The sequence below is a fragment of the Geotrypetes seraphini genome, chromosome 15, assembly GCF_902459505.1.
Source record: "Geotrypetes seraphini chromosome 15, aGeoSer1.1, whole genome shotgun sequence".
In the NCBI taxonomy this organism is placed as follows: Eukaryota; Metazoa; Chordata; class Amphibia; order Gymnophiona; family Dermophiidae; genus Geotrypetes; species Geotrypetes seraphini.
Genome location: NC_047098.1, coordinates 21414555 through 21435024, shown reverse-complemented (window position 1 = coordinate 21435024; position 20470 = coordinate 21414555). Strand labels below are relative to the sequence as shown.

The 20470-nt window shown below is 42.3% G+C and overlaps 1 protein-coding gene across 4 annotated transcripts in view; it reads right to left on the bottom strand.

The window, feature by feature from the left end:
• Positions 1 to 20470, bottom strand: part of DVL1 (dishevelled segment polarity protein 1) — a 174942-nt gene that overhangs the window by 28663 nt on the left and 125809 nt on the right. For 2 of the 4 annotated variants that reach the window (XM_033922853.1, XM_033922856.1), the window contains exons 6-11: positions 16475 to 16568; positions 16101 to 16170; positions 14139 to 14278; positions 11417 to 11493; positions 8464 to 8531; positions 4985 to 5134 (exon numbers count right to left, since the gene is read on the bottom strand). In XM_033922853.1, the coding sequence (XP_033778744.1) occupies positions 4985 to 5134; positions 8464 to 8531; positions 11417 to 11493; positions 14139 to 14278; positions 16101 to 16170; positions 16475 to 16568 (599 nt within the window). The remainder of the gene's footprint in view (positions 1 to 4984; positions 5135 to 8463; positions 8532 to 11416; positions 11494 to 14138; positions 14279 to 16100; positions 16171 to 16474; positions 16569 to 20470) is intronic. The other 2 variants (XM_033922854.1, XM_033922855.1) reach the window with 2 other exon arrangements.

Sequence of the window (20470 nt, the reverse complement as noted above, 5' to 3'; positions counted from 1 at the left end):
GGCTTCTGGTACACTGAAAGGATCACACACTGCATGCATTTCCACCCATCACCAGCACCAAGAGCTCTGTATTGCTCACTGCCGTCAGTGTTTTAAAACTAAAGATGTTAGCTTTTAATCTTTCTGCTCAAACTCATTTAACATACTCGTACTATGACGTTATTGGGCATGGCTGAAGCTGTCCTGCTGGTGCTTACCACTTTATTATGTGCATTAAAGGATGCTAATTAGAAGTCACATGCAATCTCACAAACCACAGTGCTAGAGTTCTTCTCTACTGTTTATCACTGGAGTACTGAGGAATCTACACTGGCTACCTATTACCCACAGAATAACATATAAAATCATACTACTTGTATTTAAAATACAAGCCACTGGTTATCCTCTCTTCCTAGAACACCTGACCCCTTATCAACCCCTCCCATTCACCCTGCTCTGCCCGCCTCTTCGTAGTTCCTACATTCAGACAGATTACATATGACTATATTCGAAACTCAATCATTTCCGTTGTTCATCCCACTTTATGGAACTCTTTGTCTTTCTACTTATGCTTACAGACCTCCTTCCAAAGATTTTAAACCGACCTTAAAACCTTTCTTCTGAACGATGCCTTCCTTTAGAACTGTCTTTAATATTTGTGCATATACCTTTCCTCTTTACTTACTTTTCCTCCCATGTGGAAGTCTGTGAAGCCATGTCAGATGCACTCTTTACCCTCCCAATACTGACCCTCCTGCCCTATCAAAAATTGTTGTTTGAATTTCCTCCCCACCCTTGCTCTATCATTCTTATTCTTCTCTCTATATCCAGTTATTAAAATGTAAGCTGCTCAGACATTCCCTTGACAGCAAGTAGTGAATGCGCTTGGAAACTTAGATTTAGATATTCTAGAAACTTGATTATAGACCATTGGGTTGAACATTGTACCACTGACATTTATAGCCAAGTTTAGAGCTATCTAAATCTGTGCAGTGATCCATGTACTTATTTTTAATCTATACATAATGATGTGCTTCCAAACATATCATGTGCAATTTCAGATGGGATCCATTGTATATAGGCAGGATTTTACAATGGGTAGCTGGAAAGTTTTCATTAAAAGGTATTTCTGTGGATGCCTGGGTCAAGTTTTCACCTATCTCTGTAACAATGTTAGCTAGTGAGCAAATCTATCAAGTACCACAAAATGGCAATACTGTACAGCAAAGCCTTTCAACTAGACTGAAATGGGCAAAAGTACAGAGATCTCATACTCCTATCAAGCAGGTCAAGTTTATAAAATCCAACCTCACCTAAAGAACCAAGAAAGACATTCGCTGCAACTTAATCCAGGAGAGTGGTCTTGATTTTCTCATTCTCTGGAATATATCCTGATAAAGGCGCAGCTATGCCTCAACTTTATTACTTAATGGTATATATTTACCCTTCTTACAAAAAGGCACATTCTACATGGCTGGTGTTATAAAAAAAACTAAATCCAGAAAATCTCCTTAGCTTCCAGGCAATTTTTTCTTTCCCCTGAAAGGGCTTACAAGCACTGGCCTCTCTGTCTCATTTCTCTTCAGCGTGATCCTCCTCGGCGCCACACCTGGTACATCTGCAGCTCCACAGAAATGTAAACAACCGCTAGATATTCAACGAGAGTTCAGAAAGAATACTGAGCTCTGATCATTTTCTAACAAGAATAAGTCTGAAACCCTGCATTAGAAGAAAAAGCTAAGCTTGGAGAAATACCTCAGCTGCCTGTTGCCATTTTGTGGGAAAACGGAGAGCATCAACAGCTTATTATTTCTATGGCGCTACCGGACACACGCAGCGCTGCACGCAAGAGACGGTCCTCCAGTACCCTCTTTCTATTTCTTGTCTGCTTGTGGAGCTCAAAGTGAAGCCACAGGGGTGGTGTCATCTAGAATTGTTTATTCACTTCAATAACACTTAATAATCAAAGTGCTTTAACTGAGACAGGAATGATATTGCATTCACAAAAAATTTAAAGATCCATAAAACAATTTATAAAGCCACTTAAAAAGAAGAGGTTGAACAAAAGGAAGAGTTATGGGAGGTTAATATTAAAGTGACGGGTAAAGCAATAGAATGAGGTCAGTTCTGAAACATATCTGGTGCACTTGGGGATAAAGTAGGGCAGGCACAGATGACTGGAAACCAGTTCCAATGGAAACTGCCACCAGAGTACAGGAACTTAGAAGTCATTTCTCCCATTTACCTTTGAAAACATCCTTAGGGCCCTTCAGAGTCATACTATTCATGTGCTGATGATGATTATGGATTGTCTTCCTCCTACAATAGTTTGGCACTCCCACATCAGACTTACTGGAAATGAACACATAGAAACCAAGTAACTGTCATATTTAGGAAAATGTAACAGCTGGCAGGGATGTAGGAGGGAAAATTCTAAGAAGAGGGTGAAAAATGAAGTTACCAAACCACAGCAGGGCCCTAAATGTATGGAAATACGGAATTCAGTCTTGCATTCCCCCTAATGGTGATTTTTCATGGGATTCTACTGCTTAAGCTACATTGTTTTCGATTACATAGATTTTACCTGCTTGGGTCCAAATGATCAGCCAGAAGATTTTCTATCTTTTTAAAAAGCAGGTAGTCCTTCCTTGGCACGTGGAATTTGGTACAGAAAAGAACTCAAATGTGCCAGAATCCTATTTAAGTCCAAATTGTCTGAACTGAGGAAGACGAGGCCTGCAACTGCAGTATAAAAATTAGAAGCCTAGAACAGGCTTTGAAGAGCTAAAATCAGAGGGTTGGTAATTCATTCCCTAAACATTAGCTGGGATCCAAAAAGTGAAACAGAGCTTTCTGTACTGCTCATAATCTAAAGCCACCTTAAATTATTCCAAAGCAACAAATGCTCTGAGCAGGAGATGGTAAATATGCAGTTCCAGTACTGTTAGGCTAGTAGATTGCCTTCTAACATCAACTGCCAGATACTGTAGATCTGAGAAAGCACATCAGAGAACTGGAAAAAGTTCCTAGTGCATTACAGCCCTTTGATATGACTGAAATAACTGCCATATAGCCTTCAAACTTCACCACCACAAGCCAGCAGCACTCCAAGACATGTCAGTGGGCCAAAGGTCTGGCCACAGAAGAGGGGGCTGATATGTTAAGATCACTAGTAGGAAAATGCCTCCAAAGAGATGGGACAGCTAACAGAGAATTCTGTTCAACAGACATTGGATGAAATGCACACTAGATCACAAGGGCAGTGTGGAGGGAATTTTTAAGGTAGACTGCATGATACTGGGATATCCCTATAATTATGCAATTAACAAAGACCCATTCTAAGGTTAATGACATCAGAAAACTAAGGGAAGTTGGGGGAAGAGAGTAAAAAACAAACCAACCCCAAGACAAAACATGATAAAGTTCACATGGACAAACATCTCTGCTTTGGCTAAAAGAAAGAAATGAATGTGATATGAAATTTGAAAAAAAAACTGCCACTCACTGACCTCTGCAAGTTTTATGCTCCCCACATGATCAAAAACGATAACTGTATTGGCACTTGCTATGTTGTGGAGCTGTCAGATACTTAACAAGGCCCACTAAATACTGTTTAAACTCTGACCCCAGTGCATTCGGGGAAAGTTGCATTACACCAAGGGCTCCCAGATCTGGTCTTCATGGAGTCAGAAACAGGTCTGGTTTCCAGGGTCACCAAAATACACCTATTAACTAGGCTCCATGACCTAGTGTATGCAAAATCTTTCTCATGCAAATTTGGTGTGGATCCCCTGAAAATCGAACCTCTTTAAGGGCCATAAAGAGTAGCACTGAGAGCTACTAAGGTGCCTATAGCAATAACCATTGTAGGACACGCAGGAAGTTTGTCACAGTCCTGTGTGGTGTTTCTTCAGCTACTATCCCAATGTATTACATAGTACATGATAACAGATAAAGACCTGAATGCTGAGAGTTGCAGCCCTCCTTGGTCAGTGGAGAAAGGTAACAAGCCATGGAATGATATGTAATGAGAATTTGGTTATAAAACAACAAGGTTGATATTCAGAGGCTTTTACCTGGTTAATTTCAGGAATTAACAAGATAAATACCTGTTTTTTTTAAATGGACCATGCAGGTCTTTTCTGCTGTCATCCACTATATTACTGGACAGGTAACGTTTGGTTATCCTGGACAAAAGTGCACCATTTAAAGTTAGTAATAATCAAAGGCATGGAAGGCACAGGTTTATACTTTAATCGGATAGAGACAATATCCAGCAGCTATTCAAGTCAGAGCTGTCTGGATAAGTCGGAATCAGATCTATCAGGCCTAGCCTGATATCATTATCTGCTATTTCTGTGATCATCTTATCCACATATAAGGGTTAGGAATTGATATACCACTTTTCTGTGGTTACAATTAAAGTGATTTACATATTTGGACCTGGGGCAATGGAGGTCTAAGTGACTTGCCCAGAGTCACAAGGGGCTGCAGCGGGAATCAAACCCAGTTTCCCCTGGTTTTCAGACTGCTGCACTATTAGGTTACTTCTCCATGCCATTTTTTTTTTTTTTTGTAAATCCGGGTAAAGGTAACTGCCATCATGTTTCTATGTATATCATTTGGCTGAGCACTGGCCTCAACAGAACTGAAGACTGACCAGAAAAGACTGGGAGAACTTGAAGTTCTAGAGATATCAAATTCTCCACAATTCAATCACATGACTCACCCAGGGTTATTTATACCATCTTGCAAAAAAAAACATGATTATAAACTCATCCCTAACATGCCTGTAGCCCCGTGTTCACTGCTGGAAACACAGGACTAACATAAGCCCCAGAATGCACTGGAATGAAAGTCATAGAGAAACCAGAAACAACCCAGCCTCAGCGCCCTGTCTTGGTCTCCCCCTTTCAGCTCTTGGTCTATGTCTCATACAGTGCTACACTGCTGGCCCTGAGCAGGTGAGGAACTGCCTGGCACCAGGGGCCGCAGTGTGACTTACTTTCTGCATCGGGAATAGAGCTTGTTAGTGAGGAGCAGGTGGATGTGACGGAGCTCATGGAGGGGCTCATACCATAACGGGGGTAAGTTCCCGTCAGGGCTGTGGTATGAGAGATCCAGGCAGCGGGGTCGATAGGCCTCACAGGTTCAGCTGGAACAGCAAAAGACACAGAACAGCAAAAACAAAACAACAAAATAAAGATTTTTCTTAAATAAGATTTATGGGTGTAAAGCCTTAGTTTTGTGGATTTGACAGTGTGTGTACGTTTGAGGGAAAAGTGTCTATGATGATGCTTCACTGATTAACTTCTCTATTAAAGGAGAACTGGCGGGCTTAACTCACAGTTAAAGTGAATCTGCAGGAACCTGGGAAACTATGAGACAGAGATTCTCCATCATCCTAAAAGCTAGTGCCTTTCCTATCAAAAGCTGTAAATGGTTGAATGAAGCTGAAGATTTGCTGCGGTTAGTATGGAGTCTACCACTTGGATTCCTCGTCTCCCTAACTCAACTGTATGTTCCATAACCTGTTTAGCGATGTCAATGATCACCAGTAAAGATGCCTTGTTACTCATTACTTGCATGGTAAAAGGAGTCTGACATGGTCATCTGACCAAATGCTATTCTTAATTTCTTTTAACCATCCCAATACATAAGGAATTAAGGAAATGCTAATACAGCAGAAGACACTAATTTGCAATAGAAAAACTGTGCAGTGAGAGCTTATACATTGCTTATAAAGAATTTTGACATATGTCTTTACTGTTAAACCACTACCTTCATATCCTTTTAAATAATAATTCCTCGTCATTCTATCTGGTCAGTGTTTTTTGTCATTCAAAATCCAGGCCACTGAAATTTTGCATAACTAGGGGCTAGGCAAAATGTTATCCGTTCAAACAGTTCAATTTAGCTCCTTACCCCCGAATTCTATATATGACACTCAAAATTGCGTGTGGTAATTTGGGCGCATGCCAAAGTTCTGCGTACAGTTTAACTGAATAACAAACCAATTAGTACCGATAATCAGGTGCTAATAATCAATTATCGGCAACGATGAGAATTTATGTGTACATTTTGCTAGGCTTTTTCTATAAAGATGTGCATGTAAATTCTAAGGTGCGCATCTGAAAAGGGGCAAGGCCATGGGCGGGGCATGGATGGACTATGGTTGTTCCAAGAGTTTGCACGCATCATTACAAAATATGCCCAATCCATGCCTAATTTAGGCACAGGGATTTACACCAGGTTTCAGACGGTGCAAATCCTGACACTTAAAAGTTAGGCACAGATTCTGCTGCTAGGTGCTAACAACGCCCAACTCAGAGCCTCATTAATAGACCAGCACAAGGCGCTCATTTTTTTCCAGCACCATATATAGAATTTTGTCCAGAATGGGTAATTTATCCATCCAAGTGGCACTGAACAAACTGCAGTTATAACTTTAAAAATAATCCATTTAAATTTATATTTGAATTTTTTTAATGGTGCCACTCAGACAGATAACATCACTAAAAACCTGCAGAACTGATAATTTACCCATTTAAAGTTAAACAGCAGCTGTTAAAACAGAAAATTAACTTCTATATTTTCAACTGTTCGAAAATCAGTAGATTTGCAGGTTGTAAGATCATCAAGGCTTTCTAAAACTGCCCTACTATAAATTAGAGGCTCCTGGGGTATATATTGTGTACGGAAGGCATCCAATATATGCCTTTCAGCAAATCACAATGCTGCATTTTTTTCAACCAGTTAAGAAATAGAGCAAAAAGTGGCCATTGAGAACTTTTGCCATTGGTCCCAAAGCAAGAACATCCAATTAGGCAACTACTCATTGATTCTCTCATCCCACAGAATATCTCTTGCTTTGTTCAGATCCAAGCGTGAATAAATTGCGCTGTTCATTAGGGATGTGTTAAAGGAAACTTATTTTCTATATAATTTTGTACGAATTTGCACCCGTTCACTTTTCACAAAACACCTGGCTAGGATGTAATGGAAACCTATCACACAGTTAAAAATCTGGTGAAAGTTTTCCAGAAAAAGTGAAATTCCCTTAGCAGGATATCTAGGAAAAATGAGAAACTGAAAATCCTGACAAGAAAAGGCATGATAATCTGTTCATGTAGGTTCTCTCTCTGACAGTTTGGTACATTTAATACTGTTTTAGGACAGGGGTGGGCCTGAAAAGTTTTGCACCTGAATGTAACCCAAGTTAAACTTCTGAGAAAGGTGTGAGCTAAATTAAAAAAAAAAAAAAAAAAATCTCCAGTATTTGAGGACAAAGTATAATCTGATATTTTTCTTTATTTCTTGTTGAATTTTCTGTGTATATCTTTGGATTTTCCTAAATCAATATTGCTGGGTTTTACTAAACGGCACTATAGGTTTTTTTAATGGGGGGGGGGGGGCAGTGAAATAAATGCTCTGACGCTCACAGGAATTCTATGAGCATTAGAGCATTTACCTCACCGGCCTGCGGTAAAAACCTCTACCGCCGTTTTTAGTAAAAGAAGCCCTATAGTCCATGTGATGGAAATTTTGAAATTCATTAAAATAAAAAGTTAAAATCCAAATCCCTAGCTGGTGTTTATTGGGCAACACTGTTACAGGTCACAGCAACCTCTGACACCAAACAATGGGTTTCACAGGGGCCATTAACATGTAATACCTGGACTCTCCACTAGGGACCATGCATTAGTCAGGGACAAAACTCAGATTCCAACAGAAGCAGGCATGTTGCACTTCCTACTGAACCACCAAACTAGTCCTTCTAAAAAAAATGCTAAATCTGAAGATTTGGGGGTGTTAAATGTGGGCACAATTAAAAGAATAGCGTCAGCTATTCATACTGCAGATAGGGAAAAGTACCCATTCAATGTCTGACTCCTGAAAGGGAGACATTTTTACAATGAAAGACAGCACTGATTCCGCCATCAGGTTTTTTTGAGAAATTCTGAGACTGCCCTACATTTTATATTTACTGTAAATAACATCCTACTATCCCATCAATTTTTCTGGGTATAAAGGTGTAGAAGGAATGACATTTAAAGATAGACAGTAAATCAAAGAAAGCAACGATAAACAGAGCACATAAAACAACAATGATGTACAGCTAAGTGGAATACAGATTGCTACATTCCCTCTTTCTGTGTTGGCTTTTCCAACCAGTTACAATTTGATGGCTGCTTTTGTTCTCTAGATACTGTAACTAAGCACCCCCACCTCAAGGGTTTCATTAAACCAGATTCTTTAAAACCAGACCTTTCAGAAATGAAACACCACAAAATGTGCGTTCAAATACACATCAACACACATAGTCAATGAAGCTATGCAAAACATATTGTAATAATGACAATGTTAAACAAAAGGGAGTTGTTAATCTCTCCTGGATTTAGCTTTTTCTGCTTTTGGGAATAAAGGCTCCGCCCAATGCAAATTCGGTGACTTCCAAGCACATAAAACATCTATGTCACTTACCCCGGGGAATGGTGAAATAACTCCTCGGGGTGGGGTCCCAGCATTTTGCCACAGTGAGGCTGATAGGTCTGGGAAAGAGAAAGCAGAGTTCTATGAGTGACACTCCAGGGATCCTGGGGAACCCGAAAATCTGTCCAGTGCATGAAAGCGTCGCGCCACAGCTCAGGAGTGACCTATCATTTACCTGCCTCTGAGAAGGCCGGATCCACCAACAACCACCCCACTTCCTAAATCTAATTGAAGTATTTCACCTGGCACTCAGACTCATAAAGCAATGGTGGAAATAAAAAAGATACTTGGCCATCATAATTCCTGTTGGTTCTGCTCTTCACACATCCAGAAATCCCACTGTCTCTTAGCTAAGAATGCATCTTACTTGTTCTAAGTTCCTAACAGAAGATCCCTCAGATATGTCTGAGACTAACTGGGGGGTTAAGAAGAGTTTCCTTGATTTTTAAGGTAAACATGTTGGTCTTATCCTTCTCCATCTGAACAAATCTACATATTTCCTGAGGAAATACTGACAAGGTTGTAAATCAATCACACTTCACCTCTCTAAACTTCCTTTGCTTGCTAAAGGCCTACCTTTCCCTCCATTAACCCCACTTTTTTCTTTCTTTTTAATTTTTCTTACTAGGAATTAAACTATATGGTGCAATTTTGAGCAGTCATTTAATAGCAAGATATGTGCTGACCTACACATAGGCTTGCCAGTTACTTTTCAAAGGAAAACTACTTGGTTTGCAGTTATAAGCATACTTTAGAATTTTATGTCTGCATTATAACACTTAAAAATTGTGCACATCAAAGACCAGGTGTAAAATGTTTATGCATAATATTTCTAGAGTAATTTTAAAGTGAAATTAAGTGCATACTTTTACTCTAAAAATCCAGCAGACTCTAAAGAGTGATAAGTTAATGTGTACTTTTTACTTCAGCAGACAATGGCTCTCCTGGAGATGAACAATTTTCATACTGCTCCCATAGTTGCAAAGTGCACCAGTACTTTTTACTTGCAGACCCTTAATGCCCCTTTTCTACCCTCCTCCTCCCCCCGTCCTGATCTACTCCCCTCCCCCTTCTCCCTCCTCTCCCCCCACTTCGCTCCTTGCTGTTCGCAACTCTATGATCAATTCAATATGCAACCACTTGTAACTACTCTCTCCTTGCTGTTTGCAACTCTATGATCAATTTGATATGTAACCACTTGTAATCTCTGTTTAACTAATGTGAACCGCCTAGAACTCTTCGGGGTATGGCGGTATACAAAAATAAAGTTATTATTATTAATTTTGAAAGGGAAAGCAGTAAGCACACTTTCACTTTGAAACTGTCTAAACACATCAGCTTTGTCTATGGGTAGTTTTCCAAACAAAACAATATGCATACAATTGAAATACAAACGGTGGTCGACAGTGTACCAGTAGTAGTAAGCCACTTCCAGCCGCGGACTGAACTAACCCAAGATATTCAATGCCATGGCATGTGCAACTCCTGGTATTCAATATCTGGGCATGCTTACCTATCTGGAAATTAACCGGGCACCAGCTGATATTCAGATCAGCGGCTAGTTAAATTGGTGCATAAAGTTAGGACAGCAGTTTTGCTGTCTTAACCTTATGTGGTTACGTAGACAGTTAACAGACTGAAAACCGCTGCTCCGCTCTGCCCTTAACCTCTCCAATTAGAGGATGACCGGTTAACATACATATTCAGCAGCGCTAACTGGTTAAGTGCCGCTGAATACTGGCTGCTGGCTCACTCAGTGGGGATTTAATTGGGCAGGAGCCGTTCCTGCCCAGTTAAACCTTTTTGCATATCAGGCTGTGAGTGTGCATTTTCTTCTAGAGGGTAATTCTGTACAGGACTTAAGAATGTATGAGAACATTTTATGCAATCAAACAGACTCTTATAAAATTGTTTGTGGATAACAAGTAAGACCCAGAGAAACACAGTATCTACTTTTATGTGATATACACATGGGCCTTCCTCAGAGCAAAAGAAAGGTAGTGCGGGGATGGGATTGGCACTTGTGTGCATTTTACAAAATATGTGCATATACATCTATTTCTTCTGGCAAATCCATGAACATAAATATATTTGCCCTGGAGCAGGTATAAATGTGTATGCTTATTTCCACTGGAGTATTTTTATACTGTAATACCATTTAGACATATCTAATCTAATTTAATCTAATCTAATCCTTAGGTTTGTATACCGCATCATCTCCACGTTCGTAGAGCTCGACGCGGTTTACAGTAGGAGAAACAGGAAGGAACTACAACAGAGGGTTAGAGGTAGAAGTGTGAAGAAAATTTAGAGGACTTGGGATGCCAAGATATAAGAGTTTCCTTGATTCCTAAGTTGGAGAGAGACTTACATTTTTTGAGAAAAGCCAGGTTTTCAGATGTTTGCGGAAAACTTGGAGAGAGCTCAAATTCTGAAGAGGGGAGGTAAGGTTGTTCCAGAGCTCAGTGATTTTGAAGTGGAGGGAGGTCCCTAGCTTTCCTGTGTGGGAAATGCCTTTTAGCGAGGGGAAGGATAGTTTTAATTTGTGGGAGGATCTGGTGGTATTAGGGTTATAAAACAGGTGCAAAATATATGTCTGTGTGTTTGACTAGCCTAGGGATGGCAGTTTTCAGACAGCTGTTTAATAGGGGGAAAACTTTTTATTTGCGGTAATTGCTATGAAAACCGCCTTCCTCATAATCGAGTAAAGATCCCACAACCTCTGAATGAGTTTTCACTTCAAATGTTTATTCTTCTCGTAGACATTCCAAGAAATAGCTCTTTGAAACAGCACATCCTTTTATCCAAAGTGGTACAAACAGATATACAGGTTTTGGCATTTATTCTGCATTAAATTTAACTGGCTGCAAACTTTTTAAGCACTTGACAAAGATTCACTCGCCCAGGGGGCAAATGAGAATGCATGCACTGCCAGATTCCTTACCCAGGCTTGGAAACAATTTCCCGTAACACTCGAACAGCATCGTCATTGCTCATGTTCTCAAAGTTCACATCATTAACCTAAAATTCAGAAAAAAAAACTTATGAAACCTTCCTTCTGAATATATCCGCACTTAACTGCAGTTTTTGCCAAAGAGGCAGCAAACACAGCATAGAATAGCAGAACTGTATATTGCAAAGGGTTAATGGAGATTCAGGAGCAGGGAAGCGGGAGGAAAAGGGAACATATGAACAAAATAATCTTGGAAAAAAGTCTGACTGGTTGTAGAGATTTATTTTTGCTAATAAACAATGTACCAAGTTATATCATACAAGAGTTAAAATAGGGAATTTGTATTGCTTCTTTATCCATCAGACCAGCTCAAAATAGATGGCTTTAATTATTTATTCATTCAGAAATTTATAGCTTGCCTTAGTCCAATCAACAAAAGTACAAACACACAGGCAGTACAGCTATGTCCTTCTACCAGGAGATGGAAACAGAGAACAAAGACTATGAGCCCTGAACCATAAAAGGCACTGTGTAGACAGACACATGCTCTTCAGTATTCTACATCTCCAAAAGATGGTAAACAGGCTATCCATACAGTACCGGCTGCCTCAGGCAGCCATTTTGCCTTCCTGCCGTTTAAAGGGCTCAGATCCAGCACCAGGCCATCTTTTCTCCAGCTCAGTGAGGGGAAAGGAAGCCGGCATCAAGCTTTTTTAACTCAGTTACCGACAGGTCTGCAGCAGTCGGGTTTGCCAATAGTAAAACCCGACTTAAAATAACCAAGCAGTTGTTAGTGAATCAATCGCTTGGCTATTTTGCATGGGGTTTTACTAATTTGCATGGGACGATCGGGATCGGATCGCTACAGGCGTTAGTGAATCAGGTCGGAGGGAAATCTGGTCATAAAGGGCTCGCAAACCGATCGGTACCCGATCGGTTTGCTTAGTGAATCTAGCCCGAAGTGCGCTGCGGAATGCTGATCTGCCAGCAAAGATGGGATTTACAGAGAATAAATTTTCCACTGGTGAGGCTTGGCATCCCAGCTAGCAAAGGTATGCCTCAATGGTATAGTTGCAGCAGCAGTGGGGGGGGGGGAGGGGAAAGGGGGCAAGGCAGAGAACAGCTGGTCCCCCCTCCCCCAAATGAACTTCTGGCTATGCCATTGCTTCAGAGAATGCCAAGGGGCATTCAGTCCCTTCCCTTCCTCTCTCTACTTTTTCTCTACATATTTTCTATGAAATCTCTGCATAAGTTTTTTTTTTAAAAAAATGCAACAAATAAGATAGATTTATTTCTCTGGCGAAACTGCCAGGAAAGGTTTATGAAGCAGCAGGAGACCTGAGAGTCTCAATGATGTGAGAGTGCGTGCTGTGAGAAAAAAAGGAAATGTGCTTGCCCTTAGTGCTAGGAGAAGCACAGCTTCTTTTGGGCATGGAAGTGGGGTCAGGAAATACAGTGATGCTGGACTTTTTGAAACCTGCCCACATTATATGCAGGTTAAAGTTTGCACATCGGAGATAATCTATAACATATGACATTTATGTGCATATATACATACATATGGGGGAGAGTGTGGCGCAGTGGTTAAAGATACAACCTAAGCACCCTGAGGTTGGGGATTCAAACCCACGCCGCTCCTTGTGACCCCAAGAAAATCACTTAATCCCCCCATTGCTCCAGGTACATTAGATAGACAGGGGAAAATCCTTGAGTACCTGAATAAATTCATGTAAACCAGTGGTCTCCAACTCAAACCCTTTGCAGGGCCACATTTTGGATTTGTAGGTACTTGGAGGGTCGCAGAAAAAATAGTTAATGTCTTATTAAAGAAATGACAATTTTGCATGAGGTAAAACTATTTATAGTTTATAAATTTTTCCTTTTGGCTAAGTCTTAATAATAATATTGTCATTTATAGCTAAAGAGACATTTGATCAAGAAACTGTTTTATTTTACTTTTGTGATTATGATAAACATACCGAGGGCCTCAAAATAGTACCTGGCGGGCCACGAGTTTGAGACTACTGAGTTAAGGGGATTGGTTAATCTGCTGGCTGGGTTGGAGGGCAGAGGGGAGAACAGGACAATCAAGCCATTGTGACATCACTGATGAGGCTGGCTCTTATTGGTGGAATGAGGCATTATGACATCACAATCTCAGCTCTGCTTCCCAAAGACAAACAGGATGTCATGGTTACAGTTAAGCCAGTGATCTCAAACTCCAACCCTTTGCAGGGCCACATTTTGGATTTGTAGGTACTTGGAAGGCCTCAGAAAAAATAGTTAATGTCTTATTAAAGAAATGACAATTTTGCATGAGGTAAAACTCTTTATACTTTATAAATCTTTCCTTTTGGCTGAGTCTTAATAATAATATTGTAGTTTATAGCTAAAGAGACATACGATCAAGAAACTGTGATTATGATAAACATACCGAGGGCCTCAAAATAGTACCTGGCAGGCCGCATGTGGCCCCCGGGCTGTGAGTTTGAGGCCACTGATGTAAACCCTTCCCTGGGAGAACGGTATATAAAATTGAATAAATAAATAAAACATATGCACTTAACTGCCAAAGTTTTCTTCATTGTACCCTCCCCTCCTCTCATTTGTTGCATCTTTCTACCCCCTCAGTCACAGCTGCTACACTAAGGAAGAGTCTGGGAACAGCAGCAGAGATCTCACAGGGATGAGCATTCCATCAGTATAGACAGACCTGTAGCAGCATATCTCCTGGCTCTATCCGACCGTCTGCTGCCACTGCACCTCCTTTCATGATGGATCCAATGTAAATGCCCCCATCTCCCCGGTCATTGCTCTGCCCTACAATACTGATGCCTAAAAAATTATATTTTTCTGGAAAAAGAAATAAAGAAAAAACAACGACATAGATTAGATATAATAATAATAACAGCTTATATACCGCAATACCGTGAAGTTCTGTGCGGTTTACAAAGATTAAGCAAAGGTACAAATTGATTAACTTTAAGAGGGGAGGAAGAAAGAGGGTTAATAGGACAGGAAATCCATTTTTGAGGAGAGAGTGATCAATAGAACAAGTTATGTACATATATGTCTGTGGAAACTTAAAATTCATGACTGTACCTCCCACTGGTGTAGAAAAAACAAATTAAGTATTATCCTCAGTAGCTCATGCAGACAGCAAAAATCAATGATGAGAAAATCATCAGAACTCCCTTACTGAAATGTATCCTAAACACAGGCAGCTGCATTCACTCAGGGGAAGTTTCTCAAAACCAGGGGTGTCCAATGTCGGTCCTCGAGGGCCGCAGTTCAGTCGGATTTTCAGGATTTCCCCAATGAATATACATGAGGTCTATTTGCATGCACTGCTTTCATTGTATGCTAATAGATCTTATGCATATTCATTGGGGAAATCCTGAAAACCCGACTGGATTGCGGCCCTCGAGGACCGACATTGGACACCCCTGCTCAAAACCTACCGTGCCTTTAATGATAGTCGCTTAACTGGTTCTAGCAAGTTTAGCATGGACGTATTCTACCGGTCAATTATCAAAAGGGCTCACTGTGGTCTTTTCTGAGTTTCCTGGCAGACTCTGACTCTGCCATGCAAATGTATTACAATGAGGTCATTAATATTTAAATGCATATTCCGGGCGATTCTCTTATCATTGTTGGGTGATTCTCTAACTTCGCCGTCCTATATTTGTGGGTAAAAGTTTCCACCCCCACCCACACCCTCCTGCTGCTGGAATGCCCCCCCCCCGACAGGAGGGATGTCCACACCAGCCTGCTACTGCTGATTTTCCCCCTTCCCCTCCCCCGACACCTACGTACCTTCCAGTCGACAGCCTGTCGGAGGTATGCCTACTTCCTCCAGTCGGCAGGCCCGCCTCTTAAAAATGGCAGGCCTCCTCTTCCCAGTGCATCCTGGGATATGCTGGGCAGGGGCTTAAGGCTCTGACTGGCCAAGACGCTTAAAACCCTTCCTTTTTTTAATTTTTTTTCACTTCCTCAATTTTTTTTCACTTCCACCTTACTAAAAAAAGCTTGCAAAAAAGCTCCTCCTTATGATACAACTTCCTTTTTACGGAAAGATAGGAAGTTGCATCATAAGGAGGAGCCCGGCAGAGAGAAGGCCGTAAGCACCGTCGAGCAAGCCTGTGTAGAGTTTAGCTCCCTCTGCTAGGTATGTGCCAGCAGTAGGGAGGGAGGGAAGCCAGCTGGAGCTGCTGGACCCGCGAGCAAGTGGGGGAACTGGAGCTGTTGGCCCCGATGAAGAGAGGGAGCAATGTAAGGCAAAGTAGATGGAGGAATTAGCCCAGGAGGGGGGTTGGGGCTGGATGAAAGAGGACAGGAGAAGGGCTTGAACTGAAGGTAAGAGAGTGATAGATGCTTGACCTATGGAGGGAAGGGCTGGAGCTGAAGGGAAGGGAGAGAGCTACAGGACCTGCAGGAGTGGGAGCTGGAGGGAAGGGGGAGAGGTGCTGCACCTATGGAAGGGAAGCTGCTGGAGGGAAGAGAAGGGAAAAGGAGATGCCATACTAAGCGAATGAAGGAATAGGGAATGAAATACTGAACACAGCAGCGAGAGGGAGAGACACCAGGAGGTATCAGAAACAGAGGAGAAATAATGGGTACGGAGAAGAGAATAAGGATAGGGACAGTATAATGCATTTAAATGTGTTGTTCTTACCCATGTTTAGGGTCACTGTGATGATGTTCAGGGACATGGTAGAGTCAGTGATACTGCTGAATGATGAAGACTGCAAAGTAGAGGACAAGCAATGCTGTTAGAAGACATCTGCTTCATTAATAAAAGAAAACCTGAGCTCTGAGACCAGATGTGGTATTGCCAAGAACACCTGTGAAGACACTAGAACCCCCTTCATATATACTTAAAATGCTCATTTGGATAAAAGATTAAAACAATAATGCAGGACTCATTTTTACAGTAATTCCTAGATAAGACACCAACCTAATTAGTGACATCATTAATTACTCTAGGGAGGCTACTGAGGACAAACAGAACAGAGGCTGGGCAATGCTACATTACACTTCTGTGCTTACCCTGTCCACCTGTCGCATCCTTTGCTTTCTCCGCCGGCGTTTATGTTTTCTGATGAGCCGAGATGATGTGCTTTGCTCAGTAGAGCTGCTCAGCCTGGAACAACAGAACGAGTATCAGCTCTGAGTGCAATCGCTAACTATACACACACAGTTCTGCCACTGTACCTTTGTCTTGTCCTGCAGCAACCCCTGAAATTCCACGGCCCTGTCAAAGCAGCTTTCAAAACCTCAACAAACAAACATATGAGGGGGGTGCAGAAAAGTCCTAAGCCCAACCAAGAAGGGAATGACATAGAACCATGAAACTTACAAGTTATTCCACAAATTCATCCTTAAGTTCAACACACTTGGCACATCATGTCTGAAGTTTCTGTAATTCTTCCAAAAGATACCGTATTTTCACCCATATAACGCGCATACGTGTATAACACGCATACGCGTATAGCGCGCGGGTCCAAAGCATTTCAGTAAAAAAAATTTTATATAGCATGCACACGTGTATACTGCGCATGCTGCTATAACCTCCTCCCACTCCCGCTTACTCTTCTGGCCTGCGAACCGGCATCCTTCCCCCCGCTCGCGTCACCCCCCTCCCCCGCGATCCTACATCCCCCCCAGCACCATCTCACTCCGAGATTGAGAATCTCGGAGAGAGCGAGACCAGAAGGCTTTGAGCATGCGCAAATGCTCAAAGCCCAGTCCAGCCCGGCACGAGGAAGAAGGAGGATCTCCCTGCACCGCCCAGCACAGCCCAGCCCAGCAACAACGAGGGAGGATCTTCGGGCACTGGCACTGGCACATCCTGTGCATTGGTACTGGTGCCGGTGCCCAATCGGGTAAGAGATGTTTTGCGGTGCTGGGGGGGATGTAGGATCACGGGGGAGGGGGGGTGACGCAAGCGGGGGGGAGGATGCTGGATCGGAATGAAAAAAAAAAATTGTACAACGCGCTCACGCGTATAACGCGCAAGGTTATGCACGATTTGTAAAAATCGTGTATAACGCACGCGTTATATGCGTGAAAATACAGTACTCTGATATCTGGCCACTGAAATACTGCTCCGCTGCTGCAATTACCTCCGAATCAGTAGAAAATTGTTCATCCTTTCAAACTCTTTTTAAGGTTTGGAAACAGAAAATAGTCAGATGGAGCAAGATCTGATGAGTAGGGTGGATGGTCTAACTGCTTCAAACCCAACTGCGTCAAAACAGCCCTCGTTTTGCCAGCTTTGTGAGCAGGTAAATTGTCTTGCAAAAAGAGAATTCCTTTCCGTAGCTTCTTTCTACTTTTTTCTTTCAATGCCTCCTTTAATAGACACAGCAGGTTGCAGTAGTGTTCTGCATTAACTGTTTGGACCCTTGGAAGAAAGTCAGTCATTACAATACCTTCCAGATCCCAAAACACTGTGGCCATGACCTTTCCTGCTGATTTTTAGGTCTTGAATTTCCTGAGTGCCACCATTGCATGGACTGTTATTTTGTCTCAGGATCATAGTGGTGTAACCATGTTTCATCAACAGTAATTAGTTGTTCCAAAAGGTTGGCACCGGCACACTGAAAATGCTGCAAAATCATCTTGGAAGCATCAACTCGATGTCATTTCACATCAGCATTCAAACATTTGGGTGGCGTAGTGGTTAGAGCTACAGTCTCAGCACCCTGAGATTGCGGGTCCAAACCCTGCACTGCTTCCTGTGACCCTGGACAAGTCACTTAATCCTCCATTGTAGAGGTCTGCACAGGAAAAGGGATCGCGGGAATCCCGCGGGTCCCGCAGGGTTCCCCCCGTGGGAATTCCCCCCTAACCCACGGGACTCCCATGGGGACCCCCCACGGGGACCTCCCTCTAGCCAACGGGACTCCCACGGGGATGGAAGGCTTTGGAAGCAGGGTTCGTCGATATAATATAATGGACACGTCAGCCTTAGTGAAAGAGAGGGTTTATAAGTTAATTACCTGAACAGAAAACAAAAAAAGGGTTCCACCAAAGAGATTCCCACAAGGAAAACGGCAGCGCAAACACAAAATAAACTGTGGGTTTGATGATCCTGTCAGAAGTAATTGCTGCTTTTTATGGGGACGGGCGGGGATGGAGGTAATTCTTTGCGGGAATTTGTGGGGGCGGAGAGGATCCTGATGGGAACGGGTGGGGACGGAGAGGATCCTGGCGGGGACGGGCGGGGATTTCTGTTCCCTTGCAACTCTCTACTCCACTGCCCCAAGTACATTAAATAGATTGTGAGCCCACCAGGACAGATAGGGAAAATGCTTGAAGTACCTGTATGAGTGTGGTTGTATAACTAAAGGTGGTATACAAGTCCAAATCCCTTTCCTCTTTCCCACCTACTTGGCTGACAGCTTCTGCATACCCAGCTGGTCATGGATTACACACCCAACATGTTCCCTGGATATCTGTATCGTCTCAGTAATTGTTTTAGCTGATAATCGCCGATCTTCCAAAATCAGGTCATGGACATGGTCAATAATTTCAGAAGTTAACATTGTTAACTAGACGTTGCTGCATCTTTGGTCTCGAAATCTCCATGCCGAACGTTTGCCCACCACTTCTTCACTGGGGAGTATGATGGGTATTTATCTCTCAATGTTTGCATCGTACGTTCATGGATTTCCTTTGGAGTTTTCTTCTGCAGGAATAGACACTTCATGACGGTTCGAAGTTCCACACTTGAAAAGTCCATACTTTTCGTTAACACGGTTCAATCAAATGATCTGAAACAATGTCGAAACACGGCATTACGATTCTACAAATTGGCACTTTGCAAAAGTAAAATAACACTCTTTTCAGCTACAGTGGCGAAATGCTCGGAATTTAGGAAGTTGGATTGGGATGAGAACTTTTCAGCGCCCCATTGTAAACCTTTACAAACTGGGCTGCAGGAACCACCGATATCCTGGTTACTGAGATCCCACACACAGCCCTGCCAGAGCACCTTACTCCTGTCCTGCAGCAACATTTATATTCCAGTGCTAAGAAACAAACACACATAGCTCTGCCACTGCATCTTACCCCCAAACTGTAGCAATTCCTGGCATTCCAGTACCGACCCACATATGCATAGCCTTGTCATTGCACTTTACCCCTGTGCTGCAGCAACACTGATATTCCAGTACTGAGATTCACACACACAGCACTATTACCGCATCTTAGTCTTGTCACGAAGGAACCCCTGGTTTTCCAGCACTAACATCCGATTCCACACACACACAGCCCTGCCAACCCTGAAGCAGCCCTAGGTATTCCAGGACTGAGATTCACATTTTGCTATGACCTACCACCTCTGATTTGTTGCAAAAGGCTCTGGGCCCAGGAGGTAAAATAATATAATTCATCATTTCAGAGCAGCTTAAAAAGTCTCTGCCCTGTCCCACCCCAGCCCACTCCAGGCACATCCCACTCCTCTCCTAGGCACATTCTGATCAGATTACTACAAACAACTGAAATGGGCCTCAGGTACAGAAATACTTATTTCAGTCTTTTGACACCTCAGTTGTCATTTACAGAGTCTTAAAAGCCAAATATCTTGCAGCGCAAACATCAACTGTGAATAATTTACCACATGCTCTTTTATTTTTGGGTTATTTCTTGTGACAGCAGATCTCATCACAAGTCTTGTCACCAGTGCCACTGTGACTTTCTTTCATTAACATCAAAGAAAAAGAGATCTTTAGCTAAAACACTAACAAAAACACACATTCAAACTTTGCAGGTGTGAGGTCACTATAGATAACCATACACAGACATCTGTAACACTGGGTTTCTCAACAAATGAGGACCTACTGGGCACTGGTTCTGGTCTAGTTCAGCTCAGTGCTGGGAGAAACTCTCTAACTTATAGCAGCTATTTGGATCTTGTGAAAGTGGTTTAACTTGCGGCCCCGTGAAGAATTTTGTGCGGCCCCAGTCGAGGACGATGTAGTGTTTTCCTCTGCTGCCCCCGAGTGTTTACTGTCTTGCCGGCTTCCTCCTCTGTCTTGC